This window comes from Macaca nemestrina, chromosome 9 (assembly GCF_043159975.1).
Source record: "Macaca nemestrina isolate mMacNem1 chromosome 9, mMacNem.hap1, whole genome shotgun sequence".
Taxonomy (NCBI): domain Eukaryota; kingdom Metazoa; phylum Chordata; class Mammalia; order Primates; family Cercopithecidae; genus Macaca; species Macaca nemestrina.
Window position 1 is genome coordinate 109,599,084 of NC_092133.1, and position 15,133 is coordinate 109,614,216.

General features: G+C 35.9%; 1 protein-coding gene across 28 annotated transcripts in view; it reads left to right on the forward strand.

Moving 5' to 3' along the window:
* LOC105495968 (par-3 family cell polarity regulator) overlaps positions 1–15,133 on the forward strand; it is a 719,051-nt gene that overhangs the window by 436,240 nt on the left and 267,678 nt on the right. For all 28 annotated transcript variants that reach the window (XM_011765958.3, XM_011765965.3, XM_011765959.3 and 25 more), the window contains 3 exons: positions 6,778–6,903; positions 8,058–8,440; positions 12,682–12,821. In XM_011765958.3, the coding sequence (XP_011764260.2) occupies positions 6,778–6,903; positions 8,058–8,440; positions 12,682–12,821 (649 nt within the window). The remainder of the gene's footprint in view (positions 1–6,777; positions 6,904–8,057; positions 8,441–12,681; positions 12,822–15,133) is intronic.

Genomic DNA, 15,133 nt, shown 5'->3' on the forward strand with positions numbered 1-15,133 from the left:
AACACAAAATTTCCCCCAGATTTGAAGTTGGGAATTTTGTATTACCTCTCTGTGTCAGTCAGTGACTGACTTGACCTTATGTTGTCCTCGTTTTATTGGCAGGGGGATTGTCAGGACTGGATGAGGATACCTCGCTCAGTATTTTTTACGTAGTGCGGCCTTGGGCAAGTTAGCCTCACTTAGCCCTACTCCTTACCTATGAAGGATAGGAATCACGACTTTTGTATGGTTTACATAAGAAAATATATGTAAATCATTTAGCAAGGTCCTTGGCAGTGGCAACTAATAAGAATGATCAAATCTGGCCGGGCGCGGTGGCTCAAGCCTGTAATCCCAGCACTTTGGGAGGCCGAGACGGGCGGATCACGAGGTCAGGAGATCGAGACCATCCTGGCTAACACGGTGAAACCCTGTCTCTACTAAAAAAAATACAAAAAACTAGCCGGGCGAGGTGGCAGGCGCCTGTAGTCCCAGCTACTCGGGAGACTGAGGCAGGAGAATGGCATAAACCCGGGAGGCGGAGCTTGCAGTGAGCTGAGATCCGGCCACTGCACTCCAGCCTGGGTGACAGAGCGAGACTCCGTCTCAAAAAAAAAAAAAAAGAATGATCAAATCATTAGAAGAGATTTTAAACTCAGTTTATCTTTTGTTATGTGCCTTGAAATTCCCTCCAGTGGTGTTTGGTATTCTGGTTGTCTAGGTAGGTAGTGATTAGTCTACCCAATCAGAGAAAGTGATCATTTTCTTCTTATATCATGAATCTGGGAGAAAATTTACTATTATATCATAAAATTGAGAATCCCAATACACATTTGTTTAGTTAATTGGGTACATATGCTAATGAAGAATTACAGTCAATTTGAACTTCACGGGACTAGCTGAGAATAAATATGCTCTTGAACTTTGAGTCAATTTTAATTTAATTACTTTTGAAAAAAACGTAATTTAACTTTATTTGCTGAATCAATAGTCTTTTGTCTGAAAGTTTTCAATTGTGCATTCTCAGCTGCAGACTCGTTTGTTATAATGAAGAACTATAACATATGCATTGGTTTTAGAAAAGTTGCAGTTTACACTTACATGAATCATGTTCTTTAAACATAGCAATATGACATCTGTGATTTCTGCTCTAATCTAAAGGAATTCTCTGTGTTTATTTACCTTTTTGGCCTGATTTATCTCGTTCGTTGAAGTTTTTCTAAAAAAAATCAAGATTTAAAGTTTTAACTTGGCATTCCTTTAAACTTTCCCCTTTTGACTTTCATGCTTTCAGTGGTAGTACTTTCTGTGCTCATGTAGGTGGTTGCTGGCCCCCCATGGGCTGTATTCAGGGAGCTGAGCTGTTCTTGTTGATGAGACCCTACTCTGCCCACTTATATTCTGCCTTCCCTACCGTTGTGATGTTTATACTGTGTCAGCCTTTATTAAGATGAATTATAATCATTTCCATACAGCTGGGTGGCAGTTGTGGTAGTTTACATTATCAACACAAAACTCAGACTTACTCAGCCAATTTGGATGTCAATAAAACATTTGTTACTTATTTTCAGTTTTATCATTGGTTGTAATTTATAGTTAGAATTGAAAATGTTAACATGTGTGACTGCGTTTGTTTTAATTAAGTGTATAATTAGGCTAATGAACCTTGTAAAAATGTAGTGCTGCAATCCTTAATATAATCTAAGTAGTTAAATTTCTAATTGTGCTCCAAAATCATGTACAAAGATGCAGCATTTCAATGGCTCGCTTTGTGCTACTGTACCCTTGCTTGTCTTTTTTTTTAAAGAAACATTGTTCAAAAACGAAGTCTTGAAAGAAATATGTGTGTAACATACTTTTGTATTAGGAAAATTATTCAGACGTGAAATTTGTATGCAGCGGATGTAGTGTTTTCTTCTTTTCAAATTTTGAAGAAAATATAGGAAACTAGAAGAGGAATAGATTTGGGGATGTTTCAGATCCATCAGGAAAAGTCCATTTGCTTTAAAAGCATAGAGCCAAGTAGGGTTTACCTTAGATTCATAAGGAAGGTAGAGGAGGTTCTGTTTCACATAACCCTAAACCCTGTAGTCATTTCTTCTTAAATCTGCGCTACCCCACTAATAAATGCCCAAGTCTTTTTTCTTACATCTTTTCTCCTAGCATAACTAATCTGGGGTTGTTCTGCTCCCAGAACAATTCCCCAAACAGAGCTTACTCCAATTCCTCCTTTCCTGACACCTACCTTTTTTATATTTTGCAAAGTGGTTTCTTAGGATGGAACATGTTTGCCCCAATAAGAAATTCTGGCATTAGCTACCAAGAAGGAACACTGTTCTCTCTGCCAGCACACTGACATGCCAAAATGTTTAGAACTTCATTTGCTTTGATTCTTTTCTCTAATAAAACTGTTGAAGCAGCCATACCATAGGCAGTTGGTTCTTTATTACTTTAGAACAAATTCTGATTTCTAGTTGAGTTTACAAAATATATCCCTAAAATTTGTTTTTAATTACATTGTTTGATATAGCTTTAAGTTGAAGATGGGGACTATGGAAATATATCTGCTTGCGAGCACACATTTTTCAGGAAAGTGTCTCTTCTTACTACTTTTGATTTCCTTTAGAGGTTCTTTTCATTTTCAGTGTAGCTGTTATCTGTTCAATTTTCTTGTGATTTTTTTTTTCTTTTGATAGTTCATTCCCATTCCTTTGTAATCATTTTCACCTAGTGGAGTAAATGAGATAATTTTGCAGATTGTACCACTTCCCTTTTAAATTAATCCGTTCTTTTTGAGAGAATGATTCTAATAGTGTGGTTAAGTACTTAGAAATCAGCAGGCTACTAACTTCACCTTAATTCAGTCTGTTCCCTTGATCTCTTGCTGTGTCTGTCGGGGTGAAGTTCTTTCTCTTCTGCAATCTTCTTCCTCTCTCTAACTCCCAGCCGCCCATCAGGTCTCTAGTACTGAGTAAAAGGAATCTGAGATTTTCATGACTTATAACAATGTTGGTTGCTAAAGCCTCAGTTAATAAATTTCCATTATATTTTCTCTACGTGGTGTATTTATGATTTGTAGAATTTGTACTGTTTGTTAGGATTACTGATGCATTTGGCCATTGATGAGGACTTATTTAGAAAGACAACCATTCAAGAAATGAAGCATGGTATGCTTTTATACTTCGGATTACTAGTCTAGATGATTACCAGAAAAAAAACACATAGGTTTAAAACAGAAAAATTATGAGACGAATATAAATCTGTTCATCTACTTATCTGAAAAAAATTATTGATGTTACTTGTAGAATTAAAGAGCAGATTTCAGCTGGGCGCAGTGGCTCAAGCCTGTAATCCCAATACTTTTGGGAGGTCAAGTCCAGGAGTTCGAGACCAGCCTGGTTTACATAGTAAGAACCCAATTCTACAAGACAAACAAACAAACAAACAAACTAGCCAGGGGTCATGGCATACACCTCTAATCCCAGCTACTCAGGAGGCTGAGGCAGGAGGACTGCTTGAGCCCAGGGGTTTGAGCTTGCAGGGAGCTGTGATTGAGCCCAGTATACCTCCAGCCTGGATGACAGACCAAGATCCTGTCTCAAAAAAATTAAAGTGAAAGTATTTATAAGTTACACTATCTTAAGTTATCATAAATACATGTATCCAAGATACCTTTATAAATTTAAATAAATGATCAGTGCTAATTAACTGCTAATTTCCATTAAAGACAGTTTATATGTATTTTTTTTTTTAAATTTTCTATGGACTATTTTAGATTACACAAAATATTTCAAAATACATAAAAACATACTAATTATTAGTCATATATTACAGTAATATGTAGTCATATTGAGAAATCGCTTAGGATTTCACCAATTAAAAACTCATTAACTGGAGTGAGTCTTGGTAGGGCATATTTTTATTGCAAGGACTGAAAGCATATACATTCCAAGAATGTGTTTGGTTTATAGTGGTGGCTTTTAACTACAGCTGTGGCACCTCACATGTGGTTCTGTTATGATTACTGGTGGGTGACTGAGACTTTGTTTCCTTCAAGATATTCTTTGAAAGTGAAGTGCTCAAAAAAAAAAAAAAGAAAGTGAAGTGCTCAAATTATGTTCTGCATGTTCTAGGTGGTATCAATAACTGTGATTTAATTTGTACTAATCTTCCTCATTCATCGGAATCATAGATATATCTTATTAATTCCTTTTTTTTTTTTTTTTTTTTGAGACGGAATTTCGCTCTTGTTGCCCAGGCTGGAGTGCAGTGGCGCGATCTCGGCTCACTGCAACCTCTACCTCCCGGGTTCAAGCGATTCTCCTACCTCAGCCTCCCAAGTAACTGGGACTACAGGTGCTCGCCATCACGCCAAGCTAATTTTGTGCTTTTAGTAGAGACGGGCTTTCTCCATATTCGTCAAGCTGGTTTCGAACTCCCGACCTCAGGTGATCTGCCCACCTCGGCTTCTCAAAGTGCTGGGATTACAGGCGTGAACCACTGCGCCCGGCCTATAATGCCTTTGATTCCTGTGATAGAGCACTTTGTTCAGTTGCAGATAGAAACAAACAATAGGGAATCCTAGGGAGATAAATTATGGACATGATCACATTTAAACAATAACTTAAATTTTGGTTTGGCATATTATGGAATCTCTTTCTCCCAAATGTGAACTGAGAGTTAAGTTGCTCCTGAAGGTAAATCAGTGTACTTTATTCTTACCTTTGAGTTGAGATACTTTTATGTCTTTATATAGCTGCAACTATGTAAAGTAAGTAACTAAATATTACCTACATAATATTGTTTTTGCTAATCAGTAATATTTTGAGACTCTTACACTAGTAGGTGCTGATTCTCAACTGCTAAAATTACAGTTCTTGCAAGCTGATAGGCTTGACTCTAGTATAATGCCACCTCATATTTATTAATAAAAATTAGAATGAAATTATGACCTTATAAATACTCGTAAAAATGTTAAACTGCAAAATAACAAGTGAAATAGGACTTTTGCCTGTGTTTCATTTATTTCAGTTTCGTCATATCTTTAGTAGAAATGATACTTTCGTGAAGAAATTGTCTGAATCTAAATTCTGTTCACTTGTATTTTGTTTTGCAAAAAGCTTGTTAGAAATAGACTTGTTTGCCTCAGCTAAACTCAATCATGCCTTCATTCAGTTGTCATTTATCAAGACCTTACTACTAGTTCAGTGCTTGAACTGCTGAATCTTATGTTCTCTGCTAGGAGCTTACAATGCACTAGTAGAGATAAGGTATGTATATAACAGAAGAATATGATAAATGCCCATGGAACAGATACAACAATTACTGGAAAAGTATAGAAGCAGCAGCTATCTATTTTGGTATATTTCTACTGGAAAACATACACAGATGACTGCAAGTTGTAATTCTCTTGGAAATCATATAGACGTTATTTGAAAATTAGGATGTGTTCAATATTAATTTATGCAGAATTCTCAATTTTAGTGCCTGTCTAGGCATTTTTGTCTCTTTATTAGGATTATGAAGGAAAATACAAATTTTGGAAGTACAAAAAATAAGTTCATATAAAAATTTTAATATCATGATACAAAATTTATGCTAGCCACCAAGTAATTAACAGCAGTCAGGCCGGGTGCGGTGCCTCATGCCTGTAATCCCAGCACTTTGGGAGGCTGAGGTGGGTGGATTACCTGAGGTCAGGAGTTTGAGACCAGCCTGGCCAACATGGTGAAACCCCGGCTCTACTAAAAATACAAAAAAATTAGCCGGACGTGGTGACGCATGCCTATGATCCCAGCTACTTGGGAGGCTGAGGCAGGAGAATCGCTTGAACCCAGGAGGTGGAGGTTGCAGTGAGCCAAGACCATGCCATTGCACTACAGCCTGGATGACAAGAATGAAACTCCATCTCAAAAAAAAGTAAGAGTAAAAAAATAAAAATAACAACAATCTGAGCTAGGTTAAGACCCCTGTTGCTTATACTGTGATTTAAAGAAGTATTTCCTATTTGTCCCAGTCTGTATTGAATGTCCTGTGAGTTATGAAGTTAGTGTTCTAGAGCAAGTAGGGAGTCTCTCAAAGGTCATTCACACTTTTCTTTCAACCTGAGTGAGTACATATATGAAAGAGATGAATGGCGATTGGCATTATTTGAACCTCTCACTGCTGTTTTTCTGTTTGGTCATTTGTTTTTCCAAATGGGAATATTGACAATAAATGACTTACTTTTAGGAGACCTAACAGGTTTTGAAATTCACAATACTAAGCACTATCAAATTCAAAAGCACGGAAACTCTTTTATTTCTGAAATCTTTCCTATTATCATTCTCAAACCTGCGGTGCAATGAGGTTAGCTTTTCCTCATTACCTTTACTTTCACAGAAAGATGGGGGTTGCAGTCGTTTTTTAAGCTAGCATACCAGCTGGCTTAAAACAGAAAATTGCCCAAGTCATTCAAAAATACATGCTTATCCATGCTCCACACTGCAATACCCACTCAACCATTAGGCGGGCTCTGTTTGGGGCATTTGTAAACAGAGAGAGTGTTATAGCTTGTTCTCGAAACATAATACTGACCAGCCAGAAAATGATTTTTCGCATTTATGGAAGGGATGCGTTTTTACATATCATTTAAACTGTTGTGATTTTTGTCTGTTATTTAAAAATGTATGAATAGTGATTTTGACATGCTTCTTTGTAAGGAAGTCTTTGTAAATATAATATCAGCATTAAAGTGGTAGGGCAGTGTGCATGGTGGAGATATTACATGTGTAATCATTTGCATTCTTAATGTTCCAGAACCCTGGGGTTATTAGTAAAACGATTGGAGAAAGGTGGTAAAGCTGAACATGAAAATCTTTTTCATGAGAATGATTGCATTGTCAGGATTAATGATGGCGACCTTCGAAATAGAAGATTTGAACAGTAAGTGTGTGCTTGCTGCATTTCTCTTCTTACTTGCATTAGGCACGACAGAGTGCAGTCAGTTGAAATGCTTCAAACAACATATCTGTGATCTCAGTCTGTATACTAGACAGGAATATTTTCTGCCATTAGCTTTTAAAAATTTAATCATACTCAAAGTAATTAATACCATTAGACTATATTTCAAAATGTCCTCTGATGGATATAGCTCTTCTTAAGTAGCATAGCCCCCGTTTCAGCTTTACAGTTTTGCTGGTTCCTCCCCTTTTGGAAAATTGACAGTGTGCCCATTTTTGTCATACTTTAATTCACCCATCCACCTTTGCTGCACACAATTTCTCTAGATACAAACAGGCAGATAAAGCTCGTTTGCACCTCAATATTGGGTTGTATTCAGATATACTTTATCTTGATTCAGGCCCTTAGTCAATGAAAAACATAAAAGTTGGCCAGTTCTTATAAAACAAGGCAGGAGCAAACAGAACTCTTAAGAACTTGGGGTCCTGACCAGGGAACCAGCATGAGAAAGAGCTGCTTCCCAGGCTGGTCATATGGTTGCACTGTGACCCACAGCTGTCAGCATTTTGAATTATTGAGCCTGGATTGCTGTTCTTGAGATTTTTGCATATATCAACTTAATAGATAATTAATAGTTACTTTCTATAGCCTTCTAAGTGTGCGTGTGTGTATTTTAAAAATTTTAAATACACATCTAACCCAATCCAAGATTCTATATATAATTATAAAGCTCTTTCTTTGAAAACTTAAATGGAAATATTTTGTAATGTCTACAAGTTGTATTAGACAATGTTGTAAAGAGAAGGTTCCATTTGGTTTATATTATTGAAATTATAATACCTCTGTTGTACTTAAAACATGTCTAATGATTTACAACTGAGAGAACAGAATTTTTTCTGTAGTTGTAGATAATTTTTTTATTTTTATTGAGAGAAAGAGAAATTTATATTTGAAGAAACAGCTATTCGTAGATCAGAGCTACAAACTTGATTGATAAATGGGTTATTAGAATTTTGCTTTTCAATTTCAACAGCCTGTCAGTTCTTATTGCTTAATTAGTATACTTAATTAAGCTCATAATATCTTCTAGTCTGCCAGTCTTAATTTGCTAATTTTCTATTCTTTCTCAAACCCAGAGCACAACATATGTTTCGCCAAGCCATGCGTACACCCATCATTTGGTTCCATGTGGTTCCTGCAGCAAATAAAGAACAGTATGAACAACTATCTCAAAGTGAGAAGAACAATTACTATTCAAGCCGTTTTAGCCCTGACAGCCAGTATATTGACAACAGGAGTGTGAACAGTGCAGGGCTTCACACGGTGCAGAGAGCACCCCGACTGAACCACCCGCCTGAGCAGATAGACTCTCACTCACGACTACCTCATAGCGCACACCCCTCGGGAAAACCACCATCCGCTCCAGCCTCGGCACCTCAGAATGTATTTAGTGCGACTGTAAGCAGTGGTTATAACACCAAAAAAATAGGCAAGAGGCTTAATATCCAGCTTAAGAAAGGTATAACCTATCTTGTTTTTGTTTTGTGGAATTTCTTTTCTTAGTAGCAACACACAAGGGTTGAAATGGAATTTATTTTAAAAGTCAGCCTACTAACCCAAAGCACCCTAAGTCTTATCTCATTATTTTGTGAAAGAATTGATAGATTTTTAAAAGCTACTTACCTTTTAACACGTTTAAAATTGTATTTCTTATATGTCTCAGGTTTATTTTGCTCTGTAGAAATTAAAATGTAAAAGTGCAGAGAATAAGACTTTAAAATATGTCTATGAGAAGAAGATAGCAGCTACTACTGCAGTAAAATTTTTGATTGTGAATGAAAATGGCTTCGGGACATTAATATCAAACACAGAACAATAGTAAGGATTTGACCATTTTGACTGCCCCATTTGCTGTCTAAGTCTAGCCCTCAAAGAAGATTTGAGAGGTAGTGCACATCAATCCTAGTATTTGGTGTGGGGAGGAACTGATTTGTTTGAGGCTGCCAGGAGTTTATAGTAGGTTGCTGAGAAGCCAGGCCATTGGCTTTTGTCTTTTGTTTTCTTGAATTACTGCATTACTTCCCTTTCTTTTTTTTCTTTCCTTTTCCTTTTCTTTCCTTTTTCTTTTCTTTTTCTTTTCTCTTTTTTTTTTTTTTTTTTGAGACAGGGCCTTGCTTTGTTGCCCAGGCTACAGTGCAGTGGCACAATCATAGCTCACTGTAGCCCGCAGCACCACACGTCAGCCTTCCAAGTACTGGGACAAGAGGCATGTGCCGCCATGCCCATCTCATTTAAAAATTTTTTTGTAGTGATAGAGTCTTGCCATGTTGCCCAGGTTGATCTGGAGCTCCTGGCCTCAAGTAGTCCTTCTACCTCAGATTCCCAAAGTGCTGGGATTATGGAGTGAGCCACCATGTCCAGGCCTGCTTCTCTTTCTTATGGTGATGTGGAAGTCATGATGGCGATTGCCAATTCTTCATGCATCTTTCAGCCATTTATGTATTTTAGTACCCTTCTTGTATACAGTGGATCTCTGTGTATAGAGAGCATGTTCTTGCAGTTTGCCTCCTTCAAAGTTGAGTGCAAACTATTGGACTTGACTTTATGATTTTCACCCAGTGTTTGGTCCAGGCACCAAGATATACTTTTACTGTTCATGATCCATTTTAGCTGATCATTTTGATATATTTTTAAATCATGTCTTTCAAAATGGTATTATTATAAAGAATATTTATTTTTATAGGCTCAACCATCAACTCTTATAGTTGGTTGGAAATGATTCCAAGAGAGGTTCATTATTTCCTCAGGTCATGTGGCTGTTGGCCACAGATTCTTACTAGAATGTTTTCCGTATCCAGATATTCAGACCATTCTTCTTTCCATTTGGGATAGCATTTACAAGGTTGTAAATACTGAGACTGCTGTTTCCTTTCTAAGTCATATTCTTTCATTGAACTTTATGTGAACCTCAAGTTTCTTTTTCTGGTTACTGGCTTTTAAGCTCTAAATACTGGATTGACATGATCAGGAGTTGACAGCTTGCCTCCTTGCAAACACAGAGGCAAATCAACAGAAACCCCTTTGGCTCTGTCACTTCCTAAATGAGAGAAATATCACATCCTCTTTCCTCCTTTTGCTCTACTTAAATGACAGGCCCTTGTTTTTAACCAAAAACATATCAAGAACCACAAATAGAGTTGTATAAAAAATAAAATTCTGCTTGAGATCTCTAAAAGGTATAGTATTTTGCTTCACCACTGTCATAAAGATATTGGTTCATAAATATCTTTTCCTTTTTATACTGATACAGCAGCATTCATTTAGTTAATTACAGTTTTTCAAAAATTAGGATATTTGACAAATCATGATATAACATGAACTTTTTAAATGAGGTGATTTGCCACTAAAAGTACCATTGTTTTGAATACAGATTTTATTTTAATAGCATTTAATGAAAAATATGATTGCATTTACACAAGCTAATTTAGAAAGATTGTGCTTAATCACTGTAAGGAGAAACAATGGTTTTAAGTGTTTTACAGACCTTGAATAATCTTAATGAGATAGAGTCCCATAGATCTATCTTGATTTTAATTTACCAACTGTGAGAGTGTATGACAAAAAACACATGCTGCTTGTGCATGCCACCAATACTTACAAATATTTTATATAAAAATTGTGTTTAGTATAAATGTGGGGAAGAATGTAGATTATCTTTGATTTGGACTAAATGCATATATGTTAATAATAATGATTGTAGGAGAATTGAACAGGCTTTCCTTGTAGCTAGCAGATTTGTTCTTACCAGTTATTACATTTATTAGTGAAGTACATTAAAAACATAGGGTGTGTCAGTGTTAAACTTCAGATTCAGTTCAGAGTGAGCTAATGTGCTTTGAGTGGCAGCAATTCTTCAAAAACTGGGATCAACTCTTAGTACAAAAAAAGATGTCAGTATAATGATTCTTTGGCCTAATTTTGGATCTATATTATATAACATGACAACAGAATAGTCTCAGTGTACTTGCTTCCATAATTATGATTTCTTAATATTTATTGCCATTTTGGTATTCTCAAATACCCTGCTCTTTTGTAGAAATTAGCTTTTTAATAAAGTCAGAGGAGAAGGTCAGTAATCTGTTTCAGTCAGTGCAGAGTGTTTTGTTGGCTTTGTTAAATGAAAATTGATATCTACTTATCTTTCCTTGAAAGGTCATTGCCTGAACTTTTAGCTTACAGATTTAGGGGTTATTGCTGATATTTTAATAGTATTGAGGTTTCTACAACAGTCAGCATTCATGGTTCAGAGAAATCAGTATTGCAAAAGGAGAGTAATTAAGAATTCTTTCTTAATAAATGTTATTGCAAGTCATTAGAGTTTCGTGAAAGCAGAGACATATGGAAAAATCTCCGCAGAGCAATTACAAACATTTCATATAGACAATATGCCATTCAGGTGTTCAGCATGGAAGACGTCAGAAATATTAATAGCCCAGGCACCCTAAAGTGACTTCAGACTAGAAGTAAATGAATGCTTTGTTTGATGTTGAGAATAACTATGGTAGATTTTGCTACAGGAATAATTATGGAGTGTTTTCTTTATTTCTCCTTTAAAGTTTCTTTAATCTACATTTTTATTCACCCATTTTTTTGTTCACTTGTATTTTATACTTTTCATTACAGTTTTATACTGAGTGAGGTATCAGATTAATATGCTCTTTTCTAGATTTTTCACCTTTACAGATCTCTTTATTCTTCCCATAATGAGCAAGCATTTGAGTTAACAATATTTTAACTGAAATGGAAACTAATATCTTAAGAAGTAACTTTTTAAAAAAAGCTTAGGTAGAAATCATGATTGTAAAGATTTTGTGATTCATTGGAAATGTATCGTTATCTTCCCAGTTTTTCCTGGGCACATGTTGGCTTATTGCATGTTGATTCAAGTCACATACAAATGCTTTTCTGCATTGTATTGAGCATATAAGACTGCCTGTCAGGAAAGCTGCCAAAGAAATGAGAATTTAAATTCTGTGAATCATCAGAGTAATTTATAAATGCATCATTCATTTAGTACTTTTAAACATATATGATGATCCCCAGATTTGGTAGCCATGATCTGAGATGGAGCCTTCACTGAGTAATTTGCCTTTTTCGGGAATGGGGGATGGGGAAGGAAATATACATGGTAAGATTTAGGTGAATTAGAAGTGAACTAGGCAAAGATAATATGGTTCATGGCTTATTCTCTTAGTAAATTGCTTTGAATAATTATGATTTGGGGAGGTTCCATTACCTCTATGTAGAGAGATCTCTCATTTCACTATTCCTTTCCATCTTCCTGGACATTTTCGTCTCCCTTGCTCATACCTCCTACCCTTGAAATTTGGATGTCATTATTGCACAATAATATTTGAGTTTTGAGGTACTGTGGGTCTTAACAGAAGTTTTTTTCTTTCTTCATGTAGTGAATTTCCTATTCAAAGATTTACATTGATTACATTTTAGCAGTCGTATTTGTCTTTGAGAAGTTTGCTGTTTCTTCTTAGATTAATAACTGCTGATATGCAAACCATTTAAATCTTCCACAATTTAGTCTATTTTGAACAATTTCATTACAACTTTTAAACTATTAAAAGAAATGTGGACCACTGTGAAAGTTACAAAATGTAAAGTTGAGGTTGAGTATACTAGTGCAATACACTTGTAAAATTCAAGATATCTCATTTTATTTACTTTTCTTCCCCTTCACATACCTAGGTACAGAAGGTTTGGGATTCAGCATCACTTCCAGAGATGTAACAATAGGTGGCTCAGCTCCAATCTATGTGAAGAACATCCTCCCCCGGGGGGCGGCCATTCAGGATGGCCGACTTAAGGCAGGAGACAGACTTATAGAGGTAAGTGAGATCCCCAAGCAGGATATTCCCTAATTCTGGAAATGTTCCATTTCCAGGAGCCAACTTTTAAAAACATTTTCATACAATATGAAATTAAACTATATACATTTTAGCGGAAGTATGCATCACAAAATGTGTTTCTGTTTTACGTTTAAATTTTCCATGTTATCTTTTATATATGTTTATTTTTTAATTGTTAAAATTTTTTGTAGAGACAGAGTCTTGTTATATTGCCCCAGCTGGTCTTGAATTGCTTGAATTGCTCGCCTCAAGTGATCCTCCTCCCTCCCAGTGTGCTTGAATTACAGGTGTGAGCCATTGTGCCCAGGTCTTTTTTCCATGTTATCTGATGAGAAATTAATCTTTCCATTTAATTTTTTTTTTTTTTTTAATGAGATGGAGTCTCACTCTGTCGCCCAGGCTGGAGTGCAGTGGCACAATCTCAGCTTACTGCAGCCTCTGCCTTGTGGGTTCAAGTGATTCTCCTGCCTCAGCCTCCCTGGTAGCTGGGACTACAGATGTGCACCGCCATGCCTGGCTAATTTTTGTATTTTTCATAGAGACAGGGTCTCACAACATTGGCAAGGCTGGCCTTGAACTCCTGCCTTGGCCTCCCAAAATGCTGGGATTACAGGCGTCAGCCACCATGCCCAGCCCCATTTAGTTTAGTTGTAAATTTTTAGTTACTCAGACATTTGGTTTATGAGTAACATTTTGTCATATAAAATGTCTATAAGGTTACATTTCTAGATGACTTTATATTTATATCTGGCAATATGGAAACGTTATCCACTTTGTATTCGGAACAGAGACAGATGAAATAAATGAAAACAGTGTGTCTTGATAAGAGGAGCAAGAAAATCTTGAAATGGCAGCATGGAGAATAAATTGAGACATAAGAGTCAAATGTCAGGAAAGAAAAAAATCATTTTTGAAATTTTTTTCTATGTCTTATGAGTTTGGGTTCATTGGTATTTGAAGCTGCCTTGGAAATACATTAACATACATAATTTGTGTTTGATGATTTGCATATAAAAGAGAAAACGAAAATTGAAAAATATATTTTTAACCATTTTTCTTAGTTTTTTTTCCAGAAAATAGTCGGTATTTTTATTAGCAGATATTGCATTTCCTAATTAACTAGTATTCACATATTAATGCTAAGGTAAACTTTTACCACACTGTCCTTTTTTCTTATAGTTTCATATATGGTTTCTATTTCTCCAGATTGAGTTTTCCTAAAGAATTTTTGTAAAGTAGGGGAGGAGAGGGACACCATCCATATTTTTTCCCACGTCTACATTTGGGGCTGGGTCCTTTCCATTTTATTCCCACTGTTTTGGTCCTGTGCATGTGACAATGTATGTTAAATAGGCACTGTTAGAAATGAAGTCACAGATGTTTGAGTACAAATTATGTTTAGGGTCCTGCTTCTTGAAAAAGTCACTTGTCCTGGGGGTGTAAATTGAGTGGTACATTAGCCCATGCCTGCAGTCGTAGCTTGTTTTATTTGTAAGAGTCTTCACTGGGACTTGAATTCAGTCCTCCTGTCTTCTAAGTCCAAAAAAATATGTGTGTCTTTTTCTGGCTCTCTTGGTCTTTCTTTCTAAAGAGAATTGCTTTATTATTGAGTCACTTTTTTCTTTTATTACATAATTGCTTTACTTTCAACATATCAGAAAAATCTTTTTATTTTAAAACAATGAGAAAGACCTGCAACCTGTATGTCTTTAGAGTTAGGCTTTATTTCCATAGCTGTCATCTTTGTCTTAAAATGGAAACTTCATTTTTGCATGTTTTAAGCCCAACCTTTTAGTATCTACAGTTGCAGCTATACACTATTGATACTTACGTGCATTTTCTCTGAGTGTCCAGATAATTAGAATCATACAGAGAAAAAAGTATCAAGTGACTTAATCATCTAGATTTTTTTTCACTTTCTTTTGTTTGAGTACAAATTATGTTTAGGGTCCTGCTTCCTGAAAAGGCCGCTTGTCCTGGGGGTATAAATTGAGTGGTACATTAGCCCATGCCTGCAGTCGTAGCTTGTTTTATTTTATAAGTCTCCGCTGGGACTTGAATTCTGTCCTCCTGTCTGCAATTCCTTAATAGTAGTACCTTGAGCTATATGAGGTTGATTTTTTTTCAGAAGGGGAAATGTTCTGAAATATATTTTAACTACAGGAAAATTTTAATACTGCAATTTAAGTTATAAACTTATTTGCCTTGGACAAAATGTCATTTTTGTCTAAAGAAAAAAATGTAGAACACCTTTTAAAGGAAACATATGCTCTCATTTCTGTGGAATATAT